Raw genomic sequence first — 26,800 nt, 5'->3', positions numbered from 1 at the left:
CATCTCCATTAATGGGTAGGTGCAGGTGGAGCTCACTGTTGGGTTGCTGGGCCATGTGTGATCGATCAACTATAATATTCATGTATATGCAACTAGGCTTTTTCTTTTTTTTGTTGGGAACTTGTATGCAACTAGCTATTTGACTATTCTTCGATGATAGTAATTATATTGGTTCATGAAAATTGATTTCTATCTTTGCACCTGTAGTAAGAGGCAACCGAATATATGGTCTGTGTGACGGTAAGAATGGTAACAACAACCACGCTTGATACCAACCCATAATAATCATGCTTGATCCATGCTATCCATCTCCGTAGCCAACGCCTCTTATAATAGTTTCTCACTCTCCAAGAAATTTTTGTAAATGACGCAAAAGAGGTGGAGGTTGTAACAGTACTATTGCAAATGTCGTAGAAGAAACCATCCATGTCCTCCTTGCTGATGAATAATTCCGAAAGAATGCATTTTTCGGTGAAAATCTCCACATCTTTGGTTGATTTAATAAGGTCATTCATGATCCTGCAATAAGAGGTAATTTGATACCGATGGGGACCCCTCGATTCGCACTCTTCCATCGCAATGAGGTTTCCCAATAGACATAAATTAAATATGGGTGAAATCTCCATTACTCCGTTGACGAAGGTTATGGTGAGGAGATTGTCATCGCTCTGTCTACATTTGAAGTCGACTCCAATTTGCATAAGCTCCATTGCACAAAGGAGCGAGACCCAATATGGTAAAGCATGTATATCGTCTATGTTGTCTGGTTCAACTCTAAGGAGTCGATAAGTGTCAAGTAAATGTCGGTTGTTGGATGTCCACACCTATATAAGATGACGGCTGTTATTATTTAAAAATAATTTTCAAAAATAGATTGTATTATAGTTACCCACTTTGTTTTGTAACTACATAATCTTATTGAGTTATATCTAGATCTGTATCCATAAACATATGCAACATTATTGAAAAAACTGTTTGGCTCCAATTTTGTTGCAGCTGGTCAACAGTCTCTTTTCTGCGCGGGCGTGCCAGCACCGTTCGGGTGCGGTCGTCGGGGGTGTCCCTTGACCTGACTTCTATCAAGCGATTGTAGACGAGGAGAGCACCAACCTCGTCGTGGGATTCTTTATGCCTCGTGGTGAGGACTTTGCTGAAGTTTCTTCTTGTTCACAAGTCGATACTCAATATTGCAGATTGAGCAGAGCGAAATCACCGGGAAGTATTGAGATCTTGCTAAAGCGTGACTTTAGCTTGGCTGGGTTGTTAGGGCGTTACCCTTGCTTGGCTGGTTCTGTAACCGTTGTGGTCGCGGCACTACCGTCGGCTCCCGAGGAGACTAGGACCGAAGCACGTTGACAGAGGGTTTGGTGGCACTGAAAGTCGGCTTCTGAGAAGACTAGGACTAGGAGTGTGATCACCGATAAGAGAAAGAGAAGGAGAGGAGTTGCTCTTAGAGAGGTTGCTCTAGAGAGAACTTAGATCATCTTAGAGATGTTGTTGAATTGTGTTGTTGTTCCTTGGTCGCGGCACTACCGTCGGCTCCCGAGGAGACTAGGACCGAAGTACGTTGACAGAGGGTTTGGTGGCACTGAAAGTCGGCTTCTGAGAAGACTAGGACTAGGAGTGTGATCACCGATAAGAGAAAGAGAAGGAGAGGAGTTGCTCTTAGAGAGGTTGCTCTAGAGAGAACTTATGGCACGTTTACTTACTTGGAATGGAAAATAATCATGAATTGGAGACAAGTGGAATGGGAGAAGAAAGGAATCGGTATTGATTCCGGAGGAATGATTCCTAAACCCATCTCCCCCCTTCGTAATCGAATTCCTGAGTATTCAGGAATCGATTCCTGATAAATAGGTGGGACCTACACCAATTCCCATTCCTTCATGTGTTAGTAAACACATGAATTCTTTTACCTGGAATCATTCCGATTCCTTTATGTGTTAGTAAACACAGGGGTATTTTTACTCCGTAATCATTCCATTACATTCCATTCCATTCCAAGTAAGTAAACGTGCCCTTAGATCATCTTAGAGATGTTGTTGAATTGTGTTGTTGTCCTTTTGATACTTGTTGTAGCCTCTATATATAGGCTACCAAGCAACACTATTTGGCCTTAAACAACTCATAATGGGTTAGGTTTTAGCACTTAAACATTAATGGAATGTTAGGTTTAAGCACTTAAAACACTAATGGAATGTTAGGTTTAAGCACTTAAACACTAATGGAATGTTAGGTTTAAGCACTTACTGCTCCAATTTTGCTGCAGCTATATCTCCACCAAGAACTCAAAATGGGACTTCGACCTCTTCACATCAAATGATCCACAATGAGTGTAGATCATTGTGGCAAATTTTTAGAGCTTTCTTCCATGTGGTTGGGCCGGAAACGCTGCTGGACCTCTTACAGGTCCAGTTTTCCAGTTTTGCTTCTGCAGAAAATTGGACTGATTGTTTGAAGGCCTTCCACTCAAAACTAGCTCTGGAACTCTTCATAATAAATGATCCTTGAGCTGTCTAGAATGGATTTGCAGAGTTTCAACTCATTTCGAGTTCATTTGATCAGTCTGCCACCCCTCCTTCCTTGTTTATCTCGGTTTCTCCTAGCCGAAGTAGGAAAATGTGCTAAAGTTGACTTTTCATGCTTCCATAGTAGGCTTTATTTAGCCTCTAAATATATATTTCGAACTTGTCGACAATATATAGCTTGAGCCACTGACTTTGGCTCAATTTCTCCAAGACGTGCCTTGTCAGGCAAAAATGCTCATTTTGAGTCCAAACAAAAACAACACATTTTTTTAAGGTTATCGAACTTTTTCATGGCATATAATTTGTTCTAAATATCTCAACAATGCATGGACATCACAAAACAAATACAATTATAATCTCACAAACTCACCTAGGATATTATTGTTATTGAAACAATTTTGAGGAACTAAAATGGAGCAAGATCTGAGTAGGCAACAACACATTAGAATTCTAAAAAGATATTAACTTCATTAACTAAAATAATTTAGTACAAGTAAATGTATATAGTTCTATACTATATTAATGTATGTTTAGCTACCTTTTTAATTATAGGAAAACTGAAGCCTCAAAAGAAAGCCAATTGGATTTGGATTAGCCAACCACACAAACAATCTATATTGATCGAGAAATAGATGGAATCAAAATTTCCTAGCCAAGTCACAGCCTTAGTCTAGGTATAACCGTATAACGATAGGTTAATTTGGCATAACTCCATACGGAATCAAGAATAAAGATATTAAACAAAATATCAGATTTTGGAATGGCAAAACTTGATGAAGATGATCAAACTAACAAAGACAACAAAACTACTAGAACTTAGTAAGTCTCGTTGTTCTCAACTTATTATCTTAGTTAAATATTCGACTAAAAGACCCTAGATTTGTATGTTAGTACGGATTAGACCTTATTTTGTAGGATTCAGTTAGAATAAGACGCTAGTTATCTGTGATTCATTCGCAATTAATACAACATTCATTACAAAACTACTTGAATGATATTCATTACAATGTCAATTTCACTTACACAGATAATGTTTATAGTTTCAAAATTATTGCATGTACTAAATTGTCAATGAGAGGAGCAACATACTACACCTGCATGACGAAAGAAGAAGGTTTTTATAAAGCAGCTTCATCTTTTAAACCTTACTGGTATCGTCTATTCTATTTGATAGTTTTTAATTTTCTTTATTTTGGTTGGTAGAAAGTACGAAGATATTGTGAAGTTCCTTACTTTCCTACTTTCTGGCAGTTGGTTTATTTTCTCAAAATCAAATATTATTTATATATGTAATTTTAAGATTGACAATTTAACATGGGAAGTGAAATTCGCACTCTTCATTATTTTACAATCCACATTCCATGTTTCCCTGTTTCATATCTTAGGTTTTGTCTTTTTGTAATGTGGATTGTAAAAATGTGATCTTAAGATACTAAAAAGGAAAAAAGAAGTGTAGATTGTAAAATGAAGAGTGTGAATTTCACTACCCTTAATATTTCTACTTTCCCCTTTGTCCTCTAGGCACGCGTCGTCTTTAGAAAGCAGAAAAAATTAATCTAGTGGATCCAATGTTGGAAGGAAACTTCCACCGCAAAGAAACAAAGTAGCTCAGTTGAGTGTGCAACAAATAGGCCTAGCTAATATGTCCGCGATGGTGAGCATATATAGTTGAAGGCAAGATACATGTCCCTAACTTGGTTCCAATGCTTCAAGAGATGAATACAATATATACTGTGTTTAGACCCTTGTTCGTGGAGATATAGAAACATCTAGTTATATATTAATATATTATTGATAGTTTATTATTTTTTAGTCATTTTAGAGGTGGCAAACGAGCCGCTTAGCCCGAATACGACACAAGCTAGCCCAACACTTTTAAGAGTGACCTGACACAGTCCAAGCATGACTAATGGTGGGCAGGGTCGGCACGACCCATTCTTGTGGACCGAGCTAGGTCGACATGGCACGAGCATGACTTATAAGATATTTCATCCATAAAAATTTTGTAATGTTTCTAAAGATATAAGAGATTTTACAATGATGATTGACATTTTTATTCAAATCTCATAACAATTCCACCTATGTTATTCAATTAGTGTTGCTAAAATTTTACAATAAAATATTTATATCCTTATTTATTGGCATAACACAAGCATGACCCGAAACGATATACGCTCAGGCCAGGCCGGTTTTAACGTTTAATGTTTTAGTAAATAGGCCGGCACAAATTCAAACACGATAATAAATGGGTCGGCCCGAGCACAAAACGAAGCACGAATGAGCTTCCTCTAGACCCAAAAACAATTACACAAGCAAATCCTTTTAACATAGCCTATTTGGGATCAATAAAATTATGATAATATATTAGACTTAATTTGTGTATGAATCTAAACTAAGATATAAGTCAAATTATTACAAAACTCTAATAGAAATAAACATAACAAGTTTGATCGATCAACTATAATATTAATGTATATGCAACAAGCCTTTTTCTTTTTTTTGTTGGGAACATGTATGCAACTAGCTATTTGACTATTCTTTGATGAAAGTAAATTATACTGGTTCATGAAAACTGATTTCTTATGAAACACTCAAGTATTGAATATTAATTACATTCCAATTCTATTTCCGCAACAATGCATGATTACAATCGTTAATTAAGATGGTAATTTGTATCCACCTACATATCAATGGTAATTTGTATCCACCTACATATCAATATACAACTACGTACAATTAGAACTCCACTATAATCAGTTCCCCGGTTGCAATATATAAACTGCCCCCTGATCGGAACGATTTCTTCACACCATCTTCACCCTGGGGAAGTTTTGTGATTCCTGCTAACTTGGCAACTATGCATTCATATAGATTTTTGTTTCTTGCTTCTAGTCTCTTACTGTGTCAACTATGTTCTGCTTTGCCGGTGGAGGTCGATCATGATGGAAGAGCCATCACAATCAATGGTGATAGAAGAATCATAATCTCTGGCTCTATTCACTACCCACGTAGTACTCCTGAAGTATGTTCTTGTGACTTATATGTTATACAAGCTATTTAAAGTTAGTTAATTGTATTATATTTTGGGACCTTTTTGAGTATTAACACATCCATATGATACATTAGTGTATACCAATAACATACCCCTATGTACTGCTAGACTGCGTTTCTACTAGTTTAAGTACTGCATGCAGCATGGAATAACTAACTGTTTACTATTCTATTGCATGGAACCGATCTACTTTATTTACTATATATGTGATTGAGACTGACAGCAGCTTGTGTTTTCTCATAGATGTGGCCGGAATTGATCCAAAAGGCAAAAGATGGAGGCCTTGATGCCATTGAGACTTATGTCTTTTGGAATGCACATGAACCTCTGCGTAGGCAGGTAATGAATTATAGCCACTCCAATCCAATACGACAATAATAGGGGTGTGAGTTAGATTGCAAAGTCCTATTCCAACAAACTTCGATTCTGTGAAATTTTGGATTGGAACCGAAGCAAATACCTTATTCCAATCCAACCGAACCAAAACGTACATAGCCCTAGCTATCTAGTATCCAACCAGTCATAACAATCATATGTTTTTTGCCTTTGGTTTTGTGTAGTATGACTTTTCAGGAAACCTGGACCTGGTGAGATTCATTCAGACCATCCAAAAGGCAGGGCTGTATGCTGTTCTTCGGATTGGACCATATGTTTGTGCAGAATGGAATTATGGGTAATGCAATATTCTGTGTCTAATGACCTACTCACATGGCTTAATCATATAGTTAATGTTCTCTCTTTGCCTACAGAGGTTTTCCTGTGTGGCTGCATAACGTACCAGGCATCAAATTGAGAACAAACAATGATATCTATAAGGTATACGTGCATCTGACGTACATTAAGTAACTCACGGTTTTATTTGATTTGTTTTATTTTGTTCAGTTTCTAATTAATCATCTTAAACTTATTTTCAGAATGAGATGCAAAACTTTACAACTTTGATAGTGGACATGATGAAGTATGAGAATCTTTTTGCTTCACAAGGGGGACCTATTATACTTGCCCAGGTTTTGAATTTATTTACAATTGTAAATTAATTGGTGATTGCACACTGTGTGACTACAATTGTATCCCGAATTAATGTTTATCAACATTTTTTTTTTTTTTTTTTTTTTGAGTAGATTGAAAACGAGTATGGGAATGTTATGCGGTCGTATGGCGACGAAGGAAAGAAATATATACAATGGTGTGCTGATTTAGCTGAATCTTACCAGATTGGTGTACCATGGATTATGTGCCAACAGGAAGATGCTCCACAATCAATGGTATGATTAAGACTAATATCAAGTATGAAATATGTGACAGTGAACACAATAGTCTTGTGCATATTCATATCAATCGATATCTCCAAATTAACTATTGTCATTGTTTTATCTGCAGATTAATACTTGCAATGGCTGGTATTGTGATCAATTTAAGCCTTCATACAACACTAGCCCGAAGATGTGGACAGAAAATTGGACTGGATGGTTAGATAATAATTCAAGTCAACTATTCTATCTGCTTATTCGTGCTAATCTTTATGACTTGTAAAGGAAATTCATAACTGCGATTTGTTTTTCTAGGTTCAAGGATTGGGGCATGCAAGATCCACACAGAACTGCAGAGGATCTCGCCTTTTCTGTTGCACGATTCTTTCAGTTAAATGGTACCTTCCAAAACTATTATATGGTAATCAACAGGCACCCTGATAGCTAAACTTTTCTGTACTTACTAGCTTCAAAGCTTTCAATCTGTGTTATGTGATATTAATTGTGTTTATTTTATATGCCTGTAGTACCATGGAGGAACAAATTTCGGTCGTTCAGCAGGAGGTCCTTACATCACCACATCATATGATTATGATGCACCATTAGATGAATATGGTGAGATATTTTCAAAAAGAAGCAATTATATTCCAGATTTTTTTTTTCCTCCAAAGGGTTATTCATCTTAGAGTGATGCTTATGTGAAATGACAATAGGTAATTTGAATCAACCCAAGTGGGGGCATCTTAAAGAGCTTCATAAACATATAAGATCAATGGAGAAAGTTCTGACTTATGGTGACGTAAGACAGGTTGACTATGGAAACAGCTCGAGTGTGAGTAACATTTCTGCTGTCAATAAATATTTCTAAGTTCTCATGATCACTACTTATATCTCATACTCTAACAACATGTTTTGATTCTCTAATGTACGTTGCAGGTGACAGAGTACAGCTACAGAGGAAATCGATCCTGTTTCATTAGTAACGCAAACACAACAAGCAATGTAATAGTGAACTTTGAGAATAATAAATATTCTGTTCCTGCTTGGTCTGTTACTATCCTTCCAGATTGCTATACTGAAGTCTACAACACTGCAAAGGTGAATATTGTACTCTAAGAAATTAACTAGGTTTGGGTTTATATATAAGCAATATATTTATCTACAGTGAAATAATAACAATCATTATTAAATCTCATACAGGTTAATGTGCAAAGATCAATAATGCAGAAGGTGCTAAATGAAGCCGATGCTAACGATCCAGAGGAACCTTATGGTTTAGTTTGGGGCTGGAGGGCTGAGCACTTTACACACCTCAAGGAAAATGGATCAGTTCTGCATAGCAATCTCACGACTAATCAACTCCTTGATCAGAAAGTAGTAACAAATGATACCAGTGATTACTTGTGGTACATTACCAGGTAATTCCTTCTTCTATATATCATTTTTTTTCGTATTATGCTCTGCTTTTTTTTTTTTTTACCAATTCTGATTAAAATTTTATCTGTTAGTCTGGATAACAATGCAACTGATCCCAATTGGTCCGGCAAAGAAATTACGCTGAGAGTGAATACCAGTGGACATGTCCTCCATGCTTTTGTTAATGGAAAACACATAGGTAACCTTGAATTCAATCTGTTACTACTAGTTTTCCCCTTTTATGTTTCTTTGGTATAACTTTTATCCTATCTAATTTCAGGGACTGAAGTTTCTGGACAACATTTCAATCCCTTCACTTTAGAGAGAAAGATTAAGCTAAAGCATGGAAAGAATGATTTATCTCTACTCAGTGTCACGGTTGGCTTGAAAGTGAGTATTTATGAATCAACACAATTTCCAAATTGAAATCATTGAATTTCTGTGCTCACAATCTAACCTTGCTTTTGTTTGTTTCAGAATTATGATCCACTCTTTGATGAAGACAATGTTGGGATTCATGGTCCTGTTCAACTGATTGGCAAGTACAAGAATGGTACTGAGGTGACAAAGGACTTGAGCAAAAATGAGTGGATATATAAGGTTGGACTTGCTGGAGAAGAAAAGGGCCTTTACCAAATTACTGGTCATGCTGCTAATTTCCACTGGCCTACAGATAAACTTCCAACAGAAAGAATGTTTGTTTGGTACAAGGTACTACTACTAATTAAATTTGTACGATTCTTCAAGATAAGATTTGAAACTTCAGTATACAATCTAAAATTTTCTTTTTGTATTCTAATTTTTCTTTAGACAATCTTCAAAGCTCCTCTTGGGACCGATCCAGTTGTGGTGGATTTAATGAGTTTAGGAAAGGGTCATGCTTGGGTGAACGGTCGAAGCATTGGCAGGTATTGGACAAGTCACACTGCAGATGAAAATGGTTGTACAGCAAAATGCGACTATCGTGGAACTTACAGCAATAAGAAGTGCTTGACTAATTGTGGGAAACCTTCCCAAAGATGGTAATCATATGCATGTTTTTCTACTGCAATGTTACAGATAAAGATTTTATTGGTGAACTACTGACCACTTTTGTCCAGGTACCATATACCGCGATCTTTCCTCCAAGATGACAATAATGCACTAGTTCTCTTTGAGGAGTTTGGAGGCCAGCCGTTCAATGTTGAATTTCAGACTGTAACAGTTGCTAAAGCTTGCGCAAATGCTTACGAAGGTAATGTCTTGCACTTGTCATGCCAAGGAGGAAGAGTTTTATCCGATGTTAGATTTTCCAGCTTCGGTGATCCACAAGGCGCTTGTGGGGCATCCTTCACAAAAGGCGAGTGTGAATCCCCCACAGCTTTATCATACATCCAAAAGGTATCTTATTAGCTGTTATCATCTAGTTAGCATTTGGCGCTGCGTATGTTTTCTTAGTAGTAATACTAATTAATTAATTTTGCAACACTGCAGGCATGCATTGACAAAGCAGAATGTTTAATCGATGTCTCTGAAATGACTCTTGGACCAACAGGCTGCAGAGACATGAATCGCCTTGCCGTCGAAGTCGATTGTTCTTAGAATATCTCAAGCTCAAAACATTATAGAGTTAATATTCTTAATTAAGTGCTAGGAGTATAGTCAAACAAAATTGTTTGATTGGGAAGAGTAGTTCATATGTAGGAGGATTAATGCAGTTACTCTACATAGGGTTTTTTTATGATCACAACTATGTTTAGTAAATCAGTTCTAAATACTTCTCTTGGTTTCAACTTGGCGATGATTATGGTGATCTATAGCTGCATACATTTGGTGCTTTTATCCGCATATATATATAGCTAGAATAAAATCAAAAGCCACTTTCTGCAAAAACCAAACAAAACATTAACCATGCATGATTGAGTTAGAGCATTAAGAGATTAGAGAAAATACTAAAAAGAGATTGGATTATCAATCATCACAAATTCCACTGAAAATGGCAGAGCAAATCCTAATTTAAGAGAAGCGGTTAGAATTGATTTCTAAACATAGTTTCTTCCACCTTAATCATCTCTTCATTTCATTGCTACCAACTGTTACAGTCTTTCAAACACTGGACTTTGGCTTATCTTTTCGTGGATTCTTGAATCCTGTCACTCTATTGTGCAGAAGTGTCAAACAAGTATGAAGTATCAAAATAGGAAAAAGATAAATTAATAGAAAAACTCCAGAACTAAGAAAATACATGGTTCCCCCCAAAATCAAAGGGCTACATCCAGGAGCAGAAATAGTAAGCAGGGTCGGTCCTGAGATTTGGGTGGCCTGAGGCGAATATGATCTCGTATAAATAGACATTAAAGGGTGTTCAAGTAACTTTTTTTGGGTAACTAGTAATACTTTATTCATATTGGTTTATTCTATTGTTTATTTGGACAAAACAAAGGAGAAAATAAGAAAAAGTTCAATGTGTATTTCTTTATTCTATTAATTAAATAAGTCGTATATTTGGACCCAAAAAAAAACTCTAGGCTAGCGACTTTGAATATACTAGAAATTGGCAACACACCATATGAATTATGTGAGTTATGTAATCAAGATCTCACTCTCAATACTAATTTAATTAGGAGGGAGGGGCAAAATGATAAATCAATATTGCTATTAGGATGGCAACTTCGTAATAAATAAACAAATAGGGGCAAATGGGTAAATCAATATATATGGCCGGTACTGTTCATAGAGCTTTAGCGCTTTAGTATATACTAGCAATGACCCCCGCGCTTTGCCGCGGGATTTGTGGTTGCTAACCATTTATAATAATAAAAAATATGAATGAAAATGAGTTGATTCTTGATCAAAGTGATAGAATAAGAGTTTCTTGCCTCTAAAAACGTTTTCGAGTTTACAAAGGATATCAACGCTGCAGGTTTGCTTTTTTCTGTTTTCTCAAATGTCGTATGTAAAACAGCCACAATCATAAGCTAAAAACGTAAATTGAAAATGTTATAACCGTACAAATTACAAAAGTGATGTTTAAACCTGACGTATATTTACAAATTGCAAAATTGAAGTTAATCTCTGGAACTGCAGGGAGGTGACTTATGACTGACCACCACTTGATGTGCCTTTGGCAATGATTTTAAGATTCGAACTTCCCATTGAAGCTCCAACAAACTGTGAAATATAAACAGTTAAAAGTTTGAACTGAAATTTTTTTAATATATGGAGAAACTACAGTATTTCATCTTAGCTTGGAAAAACTTTTGGGAACTACTCTAAAAGGCCAACATTAGAACAGCCAGAAACAGGTTTAGTCATATGAAAAATGCATCACATTTATGTGTTAGAAACTGAAAGGGTGTGTGCTGTTATATGACATTGCATCATACATTCTGATATGAAAATTCAATAGATATAACTTTTACCTTCGAAATATCTGGATGGTCAAGCTTATGCCAAACAACAACAACAACTTGCTGAAACAACGCCCCAGGAGCAGTAGTTGCAGCAGCAATGGCAATATTGTTCTCACCCCAATCCAATATCTATAAGCGAAATAGCTCACCATGAGAACATTAATAAAAACAAACACAATCACCTGGTGCCTGAGGTTTCATTATATAATAATTCAAATACGACCACTTTCTTGCATATTTTAAAGCTGGTAAATGAAACATTAGACTTACACCACACACAATCACACAAAAGAAACATCTTGGATGGCTGTAATCAAGACTCAAGGTACACCATGGGATAATAAATATTAGCATTATGCAAACAACCTAGTTCAATATGTTCTGCAATGGAATCCCACAAAGTTATTTGCTTATTTACTGGAAATTAAAATTTCAATGCTTTCTTAATCGGAAAATCTAACAAACCAAATCTTCTACTAATCCTAGCCTGATAGAGATAATTTGACTCAATTTGGAACAAACAGACCAAAAATATATCTATCTTTGTATTTCATCTTTGCTTTGATTTGTAAGAGCACCCTAAGATGGTTGTTGAGAATCAGAAGTTTAACAGAAGTGAGAGGCTAATTATATAGGGTATGGGAACTACAAACTTACAAAATTAAAACTAAAGTATCGCCAAATCCAAACAAAGGCCTGCAAATCGCAAAAACGTAGACGTAACTCAAAAGTTTACTCATTTTAAATACCAAAGAAAATATAAAAAAAATAAAAAATAAAATAAAATAAAAAAACCATGAAAACAAAAATATGACAAAGATATGGTTTGACATGAACAATGTAACAAAAAGTGTGAATATCGATCAGCATTTGGCAAATCAAAGAAAAAGGGATAAAGAAAAGCAACAAATTTGACGCAGAAACTAAAACTAAAACTAAAACCAAGCATAAAATCAAAGTTGAAAAACAATAAGAATGAAGACCGTCCATGCAATTACTAAAGCATTAACAGTTCCACACCCAATAAAATCTAAGATATCAGTAAAATCCTGAAACAGAAAGAAGCAACAAACTTTCAAGTTAAAAGAGTACCTTCTGAAGCTGAAGAAAAACTCCTTTTCCTACTCATGTCCTTGAATCAGCAAAGCTAGGTGCACTGCAGAAAACACTGCATTTTGTTTAGGGAAATCAGATAGAGAAAGAAAAATGCCAAAGAACCAACTATCCACTCACCAAAACTCCAACACTGAAAAATTTCAATCAGCAAAGCTGAGAAGTATCCAAATCTACACAGAATACAGAAATCCATATCAAAATACCTTTCTAGGCCAGCAGAACACCTTGGTATCCACGATCAAGCCTCCGATGGCAACTCCCCCCCCCCAGTGATGGACCTCGACACCAAAGGCTTCAGCTTCAGCTTCAGTTCAAACCTAATGTCAATTGTGAAGCTGAATGTTAATGCATCATTTTGTAAAGAAGTGATGTTCTGGTGTAAGTGTTACTGGACCAAAACTAACAAACTAATAGGCAATGAAATTAGAAAGCAAAAATGATTACACTTTGAGAGCCCGCGCTTTGCTGCGGGTAGTATAACTGCATTAAGTGGTTCTTGTCACTACTTCCAAAGCCAAAAGCCACGCTGGTTTTGATGTGTCTGGATGTTTGTGGACATCTTTAGTAGGTTTGTTCTTTAGGTTAACTGTAGGATGGCCTTAAGAAGGTGAAGCAGCATCTATATATAACAAACAAAAGAAAAGGTCACTAAGTAATATGATCAGAAGTGAATATCAAAAAACTAATAAACCATTGAGATGACAGAACTTTTATACTACATTTTCAAAGAAGCTACTTTAGAATCACCAGATTACTATGATTAGATATTAGGATGCTCAGGCTCATTCAAAAAAGAGCATACAACCCTTGTTCACACTTTTAGCATATATATTTTGAAGCTGATCTGGGACACAGAAAAAATGGTTTTAAATTTTTTCTTTCTACTTAGATTACTATAATTTTCAATGAAAGGGTCTATGGAAAAAATAAATACCTTTTTTCATATCTGCTAGAGCATCAGCCATGCCTTTTCGACCTGCTGTGCTACTCCCAGCTCCACCTACAGCAGCACAAAAATGAGCTTCTTTATATTTTGGGTGAGAACTGAAAAGGCCAAACAAAACAATGATGAAATTCACACATCATAAAGCTAGTTACAGATAGGTGTTCAATAATCAAAAACCAAGATATAAAAGCTCTTTTGGGCAAAAAATCTAATGAACCATATAACTTACCCTTCTATATACATTAATATCAAGGCCAATCTTGAGAAGATCAGCAGCATGTATTCAGTACAGCGTTCCTCTTCTTCTTTATGCTCCTTATATCAGATTTGCTGCAACAAAAAGACCCAAAACAAAACTTAAAAGAAACAGAAAACCAAACTCTACATAAACTTGGACAGAAAGACGAACTGGGTTTAAATTTATCATTAAAAGCCACAGTCACAATATATGCTGACGAATAACAAAAAGAAAAGGGAGTGTGTCAATAACATCTATGAGGTTCCAATATCTTATCTAATGCGTACGCAAATCACTATGGTTGAAATTTAAACTGAAATATGTGTTTCTGGGTTTACAAATCCTATTCAAGCTTAAATTCAATTGAAATAAGAGACCCACAGTTTATCAGATTCATGTTTTAAAGAGAAAAAGCCAAAAGAAAGTGATTGATTGATGATACCAACTCAGTTTCTATGGAGGTTGACGTTGATCGGAGATCGCAAATAGTGGAGGAGCTGGAGTCGACGTAAATGGAGAGTTCCCGAAGCCACTCGTGAGCCGATGTTATATACCCAGACTACGAATGGTACGAAGGTAGATTGCCAGAACAGTGATTAGATAGATCTAGAATCTGATAGATATTCTTGGCCTTTTCAGTCTCTTCTACTCAACAACATGAGTCTGAAAGTATAAAAAGACCAAAGCATAAGAACACAATCAAACGATGCAAACATGGCAACCCGTAATTTTTAAAAAAAGGAAGGGCAGAAGCGTCATTTAATTAGGCCTCGAATGAACAGTGCCACGCGAATGAACAGTGACGCGCCAGTGAACAGTTGACGCGCTTTAGATAATAGATAACTAGAAGGATTACCGCGCGATGCCGCGGGGCAGAGTTATTACGTTAAGATTAGGGAAGGGTGTTCCCACTGTCAATCAGCAGACCAATTTATATCCATTTTATTTGTTAACGTTATAATATGAAACTAAAAAATTGGTTCGCACAAAGTTGATATGAAAAGGGCGTTCATATGTACAAACCATTAATTTATCAAAAAATAGTTGGTCTCATATTTGCAGAGTATAGAGTATTTGGTCAGACTGGAAGACATACAGTGCAAAGTCTGATCTATGGGTCTACTATGATCCGATGGTCTAATAGTTTCATTTGGTTTGAGATTAGAGCATATGCAGCAGATGGATGAAGCGCACAGTGAACAAACTAAAATACACTAAATAGCTTCAGGCTTTATAGGTGGAAACCCAAAAGTAATGAACTATCTGCATTGATGAACAGTACGTGTCACTTTTACAACCTAAATCTTAGTTTAGCTTTTAGATTTTAGCCTCTAAAGGTGCAGATTTCTCTCCGGTTTTTGTTTTGATTACTAATTTTGGGAACCCACCACCTAAGAGTAATAACATTAATTATCCTTGCATACTCCAAATCATCCACAATTCCAAACTTGTAAGACATAATTCCCAAGCATCGAAATCAATTTAGCATAGATATTGATCAGCACTAAAAAAAATAAAGAATGTTTGCTAAATGCTTAGCATACTCATGTGCACCAAAACTATGTCATATTTTTCATCATCAGGATCAACATTCTCATTAAAAAAAAAAAAAAAACAACAAATTTCCAACTCTATCTTCAGCTAAAATATCCATAAAATTAGGTCATTCAATGAGGATTATTGTTTAGAAGGAAACTATGATTAGGAATATGAATATATCATCATCATAGAACTGGGAATCATATGAAAATAGCAGAGAAGCTTACCTAAGCTCTGACTAAGTTATGACCAGAAACTTCGATTGAAAGAAATGCGCTAAAGCCTTGGCGAGTATTTGATGATAAAATTCTGTGGCAATTAAACACACATTTAGATTGGCTTTAAGGAAAAATTGAAGCATAATAATGTCAATGCAAAATAGGATTGCAAATCAGACACAGAAGCAAATCAAAGAAGCAATTAAGAGCAGTTTACTGAAAAAGGAATGGCTTTTAACAGTTGAATATAGGCAATGCTGTTATGTTTTTTTTTTAACAAACCCAGTCTTCAAACCATGTTTCATTATAGCCAATAGAACTCCGTAAAACTAATAAATTTAGAAGGGAAGCAATTAAGATATAAGCTATCAAATTTTAATTTTAGAAGGCAAATATAAGAAGTAGAACTCTGACCAAAAATTTTGTTTGCTAATAGGCATGGCATTCAAGCAATTCAGAAGGAAAGAAGTTCTGGTTTTTAATTTCAATCAAAAGCAGAAAAGGACAGGGATAGCTATGAAAGAAATGACTAAAATGCACAATAAGAAATTAAAAGCTCGGAGGTATTAAAACCGAGTCTATTTTTCCCAAGCTTCAGAGTGTCTTCATGATTAGATATAAAAATTTGACAGCAATGAGAAAAGCAAGTTTGAAATACCATAATAACAATTTAAATTTTTTTACAGAAGAAAGGCAATTGGCATGAACAGAGACAAAATCAAAACCAATCCAACTCTTAGGAGAATAATGTTATCCAAGATAAACAATACATGAAGATGCATATGAATATGAAATGTGATTGATTGAGACTGAGATGAACCAATGGTATAATTATTAAAAAAAAAAATTAAAGCTTTTTTGGGAGGTGAAAACCCAATGTGAAAATAGTAAATTACCTGCAAGTTTTTTTTTATAAGCTGTTGCTGGTTCTCCAGGATCCAAGTTCATGATCTGTTAGGCCATCAAATTGAAAGTGAACAGCAATCACTTCATCTGTAAAAAATTGATTGATGTGTTACATTTAGGAAAAATTGTATGCATATGATAGCCATGATCCCTGTTTAGAGGCTTAGCATAAGAAAAATCAGAAGAAATCTGATCTGAAAATTGAAAACGGTACCATGTAACGCAAAGCTGTTCATAATTTACCTCTCCATTCATTTCATATGAATTTGTTGCTTAAATTAATGAAATTGATGACTTATAAAGTCCCCCTTGAAATCATCAGATTTTGAATCCATTGATGCAAGTGAGGGTTAATGAGGTGTGGGAGAGAGTTAGGTTCTTGTCATCCTCATGTGCTTCCATTTCTTTAAAATTCAAAAAGTACACCCTCTCTTCTATTGTTCAAAGTACCAGATATCTGACCTAAAAAAATGCAAATCAGTCTCTCTTAATTGCAAAGAAAAACTCAGAAACAGGATGAGGTATATGTGACAAAATAGTAAACACATAATGTAAGACTTTAGTTTCTGCACATGAAGGCATTTACCTCTGCAGATCTCTCCAGAGCTTCAAGCTGCTCCAAAAATCCTTTTGCAGCCTGAAATCACCAACAAACGGCAAACCAATCAATATCTTTTTTCTGAATACGGAAATTATTCATTATATAGCCGTATAATTAAAGTACTCACACATCAGTATCCACAACATTGTGTAATGCAAGTACCACTTCTAGAGTAATTTTCTTTATAGTTGCACCATCATTGGTTTTTACAAGCTGAAGGAGAAACTTGTCCTTGCATTGCATGTCTGGAGCAGCCTCTTTCTGTGCTTGCACTGTAACTAAATCACAACACACAATTTTTAACATTAATTTTGTAAGGTAACAAATTCACATATTCAATAAACATGACCAATACAAAACAAATGAAAGAGAAAAAGCAACCTGTACAGAAACTATATTCGAGCAATATTTCTTGCACTTGTGTCAGCAACATGTCTTCTCAAACTCTTGCTTTTTCCTGGTTCATACCAATAATAATTTCAAATACAAATTTTTATAACCTAACTCATACCACAACAGAAGATTGGCGAATCAATGACTTATTTCTGACATATCTCTTTTACTTCGAATTCTTCTTCATTGACTGTAGGCTCTATTTTATCTAAATCTCCTACTTCTTGACCTACTAGGCTTATCACTTCCACTTGTTTTGTAACTTCTTTGGGAGACAGAAAATATTGCCAGGTAGGTCTTGTAGCAGGGTGCTGATAAGGGTGGGTTGGCCAATTAGCCCAAACTTTAGCCACAATTTCCTTGGCAACTTCTCTAAAGTCTTGAGGTGCCTCAACCTTCAGTTTGGTCTGATCAGTTATACCATTCAAACCAGCATAAGCATTTTGATCTCTTGAAACTTGGTTGTGAACGTTTCCGTTATAAGCTTGTGGCTTAACTTGGCCAAAGTTGAATTGGTTGAAGCCATAACTTTGTCCATTACAACCATATGCCGAAGTATAACCATATTGGTTACCATTGATGTATTGCCCATTGTAGCCATATGTAGGGTTAGACAAACCATTACCATATTGACTATCTTGGTTATATTGACCATAATTGAAACCATTGGTATACCTCGGCTCATGATAATTTTTATTGGTCAATTGAGAGTAACAATTTTGGCTAATAGAATTGTTAGTTGGCTCAAACATATATATTATAGAATTATAACCTTGCCAATTACCATGACCCAATTGACCATTCATATTTTGGCCGAAGGTTTGGTAGTAACCTTGGCCTATATTAAATTGCTCCGAACCATAATTTTGACAATTATAGCCATGTTGGCCGAGAATTGAGTCGGCCATATTCAGTTCATAAAAATTATTTTGTGACCAATTGAATTGCATGCTACGAACAACACCTAAAAATATTTAGTGTCCCACTGGGCGTGCTAAAAAATGTTGCCTCTGAAAACCGTCTTGGCCAAGGTAGCTGAGGGATCAAGGAACAAATGTCCTTCTTGGTGAGTAGATTGCGGGGCGTGCCAGCACACGGCCAAAAGGCCAAGCGTGCAAATGTAGATGTAGTAGATGTAGTACGCTTTTCTGACTTCGTCGAGCGATTGAAAGCCGAGGAAGGAACAATCTCGGCTAAGGGTTCGATGCCATGGAGACAAGGACTTTCGGGCTGTTCAATGGATGAGGCGAATGATGATTGGTAACCAAATAATTACTTTAAAACTACTCCTAGTGCAAAGACCATAGAGTACGGTAATAGAAGAGCGAAGAAGTAAACTCTAGACTAAGAGCAGGAAAGTAAAGAACAATAAAGTAACTTGCAAGAATTGAAAGAGCGGTAACGTAAAGAGCAAAAAGATAAACGGCTTAAAGATAAAACTATCAACTATTACCAAAAAGTAGCAAAGGAAACAATTGAAATATCGATACTAGATTACAAGAAAAACGAAGGGAAATGACTTGAACTATTAGAGCCAACAACTAAAGAATTGAAAAGACAATGAAACTAATCTGGAGCTAAGAAAAATAAAAGGAAACCCATGATGGAGTTTTGACTGGAGATGTGTGTGTGTGTTGTCTTCTGTCTATGCTTCTATTTATATTGGCTGCTTTGTGACTTGAACTGATCTCTTGACTATTTGAAGTTGAGTGGAATTCGGCTCCTCTTGGCTTAATGACTCTATCTTGATTTGGCTCCAATACTTATCGTCGGCTGACTTGACGCTGGACTCTATCTTGATCGGCTCTGATGGTCATTATCAACGGCTGGAACTAATCTTGAAGCAAACTAACTTGGATTGAACTCTCCTTATCAGCTAACATGAACTTCAAGTCGATTGAAATACTAACTTGATCAAATTTCATCTTTATCACTGATCGACCTTCTCTGTCTATTGGCTATTATCTTCCCAAGTTGTTGAGTCCAAGTTGGAAACTGACTAGAGCGATTTGAACAACTGGCCGATGGGATTTTATACAATAAATCTCGATCTTTTCGAACTGATGACTACGGCCCGGCCGATAACCAACAGCCTAACTTTCGAAACCCTCTATCGACCTAGTTTTTATCTGACCCGTCTTGGACCAAATGTATTATCCAATTACTCATCGGCCGACATGTTTAGTCATTGGCCCATTCGTTCCTTGAGCGGCTTATTAGAATTTGAAGTCACTCAATGACTATCTGCACATTAGCTATGTCTGAGTGGACATGCAAATGTGGGTACAAACAATATCTCCTTCAACTCATCTGGTCCTCCTGGACCTGCTACCAACATCAACTTTAATGTCCGGCAATTAAACCCATCTCCAGCCACTATCAGTAGATCTCACCATCTCCTTTGTTCAGTCATCAATCGCCTACCTCATCAAATTCTTGGTTATCACCACTCCCGATAACTTTTTCCTCACTATTCACCACTGCAACTTCCGTTAGCGCCATGAACTCCAATGCCCGCTTAACTTGAAACTGCAACCTGCCCATCATCAATAACAGGAAGTCAAGTGAATCAACCCCAGCCACTTCAAGACCATCAACATATAGTACTGTAGTTCATATCTTGGTAGGCGAAATGTATGTCTCTATATAGGGTTCTTGCTATGTAAAATCGAAACTATGTCTAGAAATCAAATCTAAATTCTTCTCTTAAATTTATACATCTCGGTTTCAACTTTTGTGCTCATGGTGATCTATAGCCTACATATATTTGGTGCTTTTATCCATATACTACAACATTTCGTGAAGGAACAATAAACTTAGTATGATAAAATGAAGTTCACATCTTTTATACTATTAGTCTACAAGAGTGATTAAATAAGTTCGAATCCCATAACCATGACTTATTTACGACGACGAAGATATAAATGTTTTTTCTTATTATACATTCTAAGGATTTTTTTTTTTGACTCACTTTTTTATTATATTTCGACATCAGACAATTCAATTCTTTTTTTTTATTTTTTTGAAAGGAACTGGGTGTCAATCTATTAAAAGTAAATATAGGTAACAATACACAATAACTACCCAGATGGCTTTGTTTGAATTGTATCATTGTCTGGGAAGCCCTAAAACTACTTAAGTAATGCTACCCTAGAGAGAAGCTCAAAGTAACTAGTAACCTTACACTAATAGAACTTAACCAGAACAATTCAAAGTTGAGCCCTAATTTATTCAATATTATTAAGGCATAGAGTGTTAGGAGTAGAGTCAAACAAAAATGTTTGATTCTTTGATTCAATCTAGGTAGGCTTTTTTAATAGAATCAAAACTATTTAGAAATCAAATCTAAATTCTTCTCTTAAATTTATACGTCTTGTTTTCATCTTGGCGATTATGGATGACCTAGCCACTTGCTCTGCTAGGGTTTTTGCATAAAAGTTTCTTCGACCAAAATCTTCAAACTTTTGTCTAGGCTCTATGGCACAGACTCCTACCGGTGCTATGGTTGTTCGTCCTCCTTCTGATTCTGCAAGGGTGTCGTTGGGCAAAGCGGGGCAGGCAACGTTGCAAGACAACAACTGGTATATGGTTGGGCGACTGCTTGGATCAAAGTCACGATTTCCCAGGTTCAAAGGAACCATTGCCTCGATCTGGCGTCTCAAATCCGGCCTCTCTGTTCATGATGCCTGAGATCGATTCCTTTTCCAATTCACTCATGAAGCTGATCGTAATAGGGCGCTGCATAGAGGGCCATGGTTCTACAGGAACACGATGTTGTTGGTAGGGGAATATGATGGAGTTGGCTTAGTGGAGAGGATTACTTTATGGGAGATGGAGATCTGGGTTGCGGTCAAGGGTTTGCCAATGGCACTTCGAAACAAGAATGCCTTATCCCTAATTGGATCTGTTGTTAGTCAGGTCATTAGATTTGATCAATCGGCTCTTCGTAGGAAGAATGAGGAGCAGAGAATCCGGTTGGTGTTGGACACTCGTCGGATGGTACATACTTGGATGCTTTTCGAGTTCTCTCCCACGGTGCAGCCTAAGATTACTCTCATTTATGAGAAAGTTAAGGGATTCTGTAGGGATTGCGGTTTATTTGAGCATGATGCCACGAGGTGTGATGTTTTTTTGATGAAAGAGAAAACAGATCTTGAGAATGGGCCACCGGAAGCGGCGATGGCCGGTCTGACGTTGGATGTGAGTGTTCTCCCTCTGGAACCAGCGTTAGCTACCATGATGGAGCAGGTGCCAATTGCTGAGGTTGGTGGAATGGGTAGGGAGCTTGTGGTGCAACAAGAGGATGCGGTGACAGGTGGTAGGTTGCATGGATCCAATTTGTTAGAAGTAGTGGAAGCCCATGTGTCACAAGGAAGTGACGTGCTGCATGGCTTCAAGGTTGTTGGAAGTACAATATGTGCATCATTGGGTTTGGTTGAGAATAATGGTGTAGGATGGTTTAAGAATTGGGAGAAGCTAGTCCCAGATTGCTCTAAGACAACGATACTGCCAACAAACGCTTTGCCCAAAGTGAAGAAAGGCTATCTGAAGCCGGGGGTGGATTTGGGTTCGGCTAGCTTCACTGCAGTGGGCACCAAGAGAAAAGCAAGCTATGATTTGCTCAATGCGGGTAAGAGGATTTTGTCACTTCCAGCTCCTGCCCTCAAAGTGGATGAGAATATAGCCTTGGTGTTACAACATAAGAATGGGCAGATTCTCATCTCGCCAAAGAAAAAGAAGAAGTTGGGTCGTCCCCGAGGTAGTAAGAACAAGCCGAAGGCTGCTAGGGCTTTGGAACCGGAGCTGCAAGAGAGGAAATCTCGCAAATGGAAGAGTCATATTGACTCTGCTGCTGTGAATGGGTCCGAGGTTAGCTTGTCCAAGGAAGCAGTTACTGCTGAGGCTGAGGCATTGGATAAAGAAGATGGAATGGAAGAGGAGGTTGCTTCTCCTCTTCCGAATGTTATTTAATTTTAGCTAGGTCGCAAAGATCATGACCTCTGAGGGTATTTTATTCTTGCTTCGGAGATTGTTTTGTTTTTGTTTGCAATAAAGGTGCGTGAATTGTCTAAAAGGTGGGTGTGCTAGGGGTATATTGGGTTCTTGTTCTTGTTAGAATAGGAGTCTCAGGGTACTCTGAGGAACGATTCTTTCTGTCGACCCCTTAGGGATGTTTCGTTTTTGTACTGCTTGCTGAATCTATAAAATGGGCTAACCTCTTTTGATAAAAAAAAAAAAAAAAAATCTTGACAATTATGGTGATCTGCATATATATACTTGCTGCTTTTATATCATAGCACTCAATCGAAAGCCTCTTTAGTTTCTGCATGCAAAGCAAACAAAACTATGCATGTATACCAAAACCCGCCGAACCAGAGAGCATCAATCAGCTCCACCACACACGAATGGGTAAAGAGATCAGAGTATCAAACATCACAGATTCCACTAAAACATATGGCAGAAAAAAATAATCATAATTATTTTGAAATTTTCTTAGGTACCCGGGTGTTTGCCATACACTCATTTTGTTAAATATTTTGGACCATTAGATATTAGTAATATATCCAATGTTCCAAAATATTTAAAATTTGGTAACCTGTTTTTTTTTTTTTTTTTTTTTTAACTAACGAGGATTAGGCGATATTAGCTCCTCTGCAATGGTCTGAAAGGGGTGCCTAAGCACCCACACAACCCCGAAGGGGACCACTACAACCGGGGGCCCACTGCCCTTCCCTCGCTAGAAATCTTATTAATAAAAGGTAGCCGAAAGGCCAAAGTACATGAGGAGGGGGACTAGGCCGAAACCACCTCAAAAAAGAAAAGCTACAAATATTAAGGTACTGCACTAGGGGACTCGCTAACTTGAACAAGAAAATAACAAACCGTTTAAGCAAACCGGTAATCTGTTCTAGCAGTGAAATCATGACCAAAAGAACTAATTAAAAATTGGGGAATTATGCTCCACCAATGTGTACCAATATTCATGGCACCATAATTTGCAAGCTTATCAGCAACACGATTTCCTTCCCTATATGTATGAGAGATATGAACCTGCTGTTGGGCAAAAGAGTTCATGCAATTCTTCCAACGGTTGCGGAGACGCCATGGGACCATGCTAGGATGACTGAAATAATGCAAAACCAACATGGAATCTGTCTCAATCCACAAAGGAAACCAGTTCCTCTCACGGGCCACCTTAATTACCTCAATAACTGCCAGTATCTCAGCATCAATAGCCCAAGAGACAGCTGCTTTACAAGAGAAGGCACCCAAGAATGTTGCATCGCTGTTTCTAAAAACTCCACCATATCCAGCATGGTCAGTATCATGAAAGGAACCATCTGAGTTCGCTTTGAACCAGCCTACTGGTGGAGGGTTCCATACCACTGGGATGTACCTAGGCGCAGAAGATAGCAAAGGAGATAGGCCCAAGAAAGACAAGATGGGGAGTGCTGATGAGGTTGTGGAAGAAGATGCAAAAGCCAAGCCTGCAGATTCTCTTAGAGATAATACAAAGAATTGCTTTAATCTGACAGGACTGATTTCTCCATTATCAAATTTCCTTTTATTCCTTTCTTGCCAGAAGCACCATAGCAAATTACACACCGACTTGTACCACAGTAATTTTGAGGAACTAGTAAGAGAAGAAAGGAAATGATCTTGGAATAATTCATGTAGGGACTCACCTGGAGGAAGATGTAACCTAAATAATTGCAGAAGCCAATCCCAAAGCGCCGCAGCAATAGCACATGTAAGGAAGAGGTGCTGTGTGGTTTCCAGACTATTACTACAAAATAAGCACTGTGAGCATAGACTAGTGCCACGTTTTTGAAGGAAATCATCAGTAGGAATCTTGTTTAGCAGAATTTTCCACGTTGTAATACTTTTCCTAGGCTGAATTGCAGCATGCCAAGTGTACTTACACCACAAGGGCCCAGGTAAAGGAGGAGCAAGGGTATTGTAAGCTTCTCTAGTTGTCAGAAAGCCAGATGCCGTGGCTGACCAGACCACTTGATCCGCCATAGGCTCTGTTGGGATTTCCACCGAATGAATTGAATGGGCTGCTTCTGGAAATGTGCGACAAAAACTTGCAGGAAGACACCATTGCCCATTATTAATAAAATTGCAAACTTTGTCATTGAGAAGCTCGTGGACCTCCAAAGCATAATTGGCAGAATTTACTAGAACCTCCCCTAACCAATTATCTCTCCAAAATCTAATTGAAGTGCCATCCCCCACTAACCACTGAACTCCTTCGAGAAGTGATGGCCACAGCTTCTTGAGCCCTAGCCAAATTGAAGATTTTTTATAATATGAACAAGGCTGCAGACTCCTTTTAACAAATCTGTCATGAAGATACTTGGCTGAGCTCGATGCGCAAGACACCACATCCCAACATCTCTTCAGTAATAAGGCTTTATTCAAGGTAAACATATTTTTTAGGCCTAACCCCCCTTGTTCTTTTGGGGTGCAGACCTTGCTCCATGTGATAAGCGCGGAGCCATCTTTGAGAGGGTCCCCATTCCAAAAGAAATTTGGTAACCTGTTTAGCCCTTAGTCAATTATTGTTTGATTATCAATTGAAAATTGACAATTACGTTTTTGCTTTCTGAAAAAGAAAATTAAAAAAACTTTTTAATCTAGGTTCACCGAACTACTATTTGTTAAATAGTCTTTATCACTAATTAATTTTATCATTGGCCAATTAATGCTTGATTATCAATTGACAATTACAGAATTGACAATTACATTTTTTTCCTTATTAAAAACAAAAACCTTCTAAGCTCACGGAATTAGTATTAGTTAAATAGTCTTTATTATTAATTAATTATATCATTAGTAGTTTCCTTAACCAAATATAATTATTTTTACATGCATTTTATGACAACCACAACAATTAATGTAAAATAGATAATCTTTGTTTTAGATGTAGTAACTACTTCATTAACTGCTTTTTGAACTAATTTACAAATATTACCATAATGTGTTATCATATAAGTAAACTATTATATTTTGACTAAAACCACGTATGTCCTCATTGGTGTGATGAATTCTCCCTTGAGTAACTAAACTAATATATTATGTAATTTCCATCGTCGAAGTCGTAATTACTTTCAGTCGACGTAATTTACCACAAACTACAACAATTGATATAAAAACGATAATCTTTGTTCTAATTGTAGTAATTACGCCACCTAAAACCTATGTACTAGTTTATGGACAATTTAACATGTGTGACAACTAATTTATTTTCGCAGTGGTAAATCTTTATGTTTTTATTATTAATGAAATGATTACTACATTGACTATACATTTTACCACAACCCCCAACAATTGATGTAAAAGTGGTAACTTTTGTTTTATTTGTAGTAATTACTTCAAAAACTATATCATTTACAAGAAGATTATCAACCATTTTATAATTTTGACAACATTTGTGTTGTGAACATGGTAAAATTAATATGAACCAAAAGATATGTAAGTACTCATATCAGTATTGTAAGGAGGTTCTCCATTTGATAATCAGTGTTCTCCATTTGATAAATGTTGTCCAACTATGATATTTACACATTTCATTACTTAATTACAATAATCACAGTAAATGTGGTTATAAGTCGTAAATTTAGTTCTACTAGGTGTAATTTATTATTTTAACAATATTTGTTACATGTTTCTGAATAATATTACATATCAAGATAGAATGTGTTGTTAATATGATAAATTTTATTTTTAAAAATTACACATGTCAACATTTAAGTGGGTAACCTGCCAACCAGTTCAATAAGTTTCTACTACATTAATTTATTAAAAAAAAAAAAGGTATGACATACATCAAGGTACCCTAAATGACCCATTTATTATTTTGTGCATGCATTAGATTGCTTCAAATTTTATTTGGCCTTAATTGGTTCTTCAGCTAGCTTTTATAATCCCCAAAGCTAGAAATCATATATAATAAATACAGGGAAATTCTACAATGTGTTAATGTATGACATACATACAATTACCTTAAAGTGATAAAATAAGTCCTCAAAGTAGTAATATTAGTCCTCAAAGTGGTAACATGAGTGCTTAAAGTGGTAAATTTTTTTAGTTACCACATGAGTCCTCAAGTGATAAAATGAGCTCTTAAAGTGGTAAAATAAGTCCTCAAAGTGGTAAAAATAGTTGATCTATGAGAAACAAAGCAGATTATCTGTCTGAG

The 26,800-nt window shown here is 36.5% G+C and overlaps 2 protein-coding genes and 1 long non-coding RNA gene across 15 annotated transcripts; 1 reads left to right on the top strand and 2 right to left on the bottom strand.

Annotated features, from left to right (window-relative positions):
* The first annotated feature begins 5,823 nt into the window (after positions 1-5,823).
* LOC133730978 (beta-galactosidase-like) lies at positions 5,824-9,827 on the top strand. The gene is made up of 17 exons (XM_062158466.1): positions 5,824-5,919; positions 6,141-6,253; positions 6,330-6,396; positions 6,495-6,587; positions 6,702-6,845; positions 6,961-7,049; positions 7,146-7,251; positions 7,358-7,445; positions 7,544-7,662; positions 7,767-7,928; positions 8,031-8,248; positions 8,339-8,445; positions 8,527-8,636; positions 8,724-8,957; positions 9,057-9,268; positions 9,347-9,626; positions 9,720-9,827. The coding sequence occupies exons 1-17, from the start codon at positions 5,824-5,826 to the stop codon at positions 9,825-9,827; spliced, it is 2,346 nt and encodes a 781-aa protein (XP_062014450.1).
* A 1,224-nt stretch (positions 9,828-11,051) lies between these two features.
* Positions 11,052-14,011, bottom strand: LOC133732200 (uncharacterized). Of its 5 annotated transcripts, XR_009856979.1 has the most exons (8): positions 13,930-14,011; positions 13,689-13,754; positions 13,199-13,373; positions 12,958-13,071; positions 12,731-12,794; positions 12,296-12,334; positions 11,648-11,767; positions 11,052-11,396 (listed from the first exon to the last, which is right to left on the bottom strand). It is a non-coding gene; the product is annotated as an uncharacterized LOC133732200 (long non-coding RNA). The 5 variants fall into 5 exon arrangements; XR_009856977.1 differs by lacking the exon at positions 12,296-12,334 and having other exon boundaries at positions 13,689-13,798; XR_009856980.1 differs by lacking the exon at positions 11,648-11,767.
* Positions 14,012-14,773: 762 nt separating this feature from the next.
* Positions 14,774-17,717, bottom strand: LOC133733827 (vesicle-associated protein 1-3-like). 9 transcript variants are annotated; one of them, XR_009857921.1, is made up of 6 exons: positions 17,584-17,717; positions 17,330-17,480; positions 17,188-17,238; positions 16,845-17,063; positions 16,592-16,688; positions 14,774-15,786 (listed from the first exon to the last, which is right to left on the bottom strand). XR_009857921.1 is itself a non-coding variant. In XM_062161467.1 (5 exons), the coding sequence occupies exons 1-4, from the start codon at positions 17,633-17,635 to the stop codon at positions 16,680-16,682; spliced, it is 228 nt and encodes a 75-aa protein (XP_062017451.1). In that variant the 5' UTR covers positions 17,636-17,717; the 3' UTR covers positions 14,774-15,786; positions 16,592-16,679. The 9 variants fall into 9 exon arrangements, 1 of the variants encoding a protein (XP_062017451.1); XR_009857927.1 differs by having other exon boundaries at positions 16,592-16,646; XR_009857922.1 differs by having other exon boundaries at positions 16,845-17,058.
* Between the last annotated feature and the right edge of the window lie 9,083 nt (positions 17,718-26,800).

Source organism: Rosa rugosa, chromosome 2 (assembly GCF_958449725.1).
Source record: "Rosa rugosa chromosome 2, drRosRugo1.1, whole genome shotgun sequence".
NCBI lineage: Eukaryota > Viridiplantae > Streptophyta > Magnoliopsida > Rosales > Rosaceae > Rosa > Rosa rugosa.
Note: the sequence above shows the minus strand (reverse complement) of the source record. Positions and strands in the feature narration are given on the sequence as shown.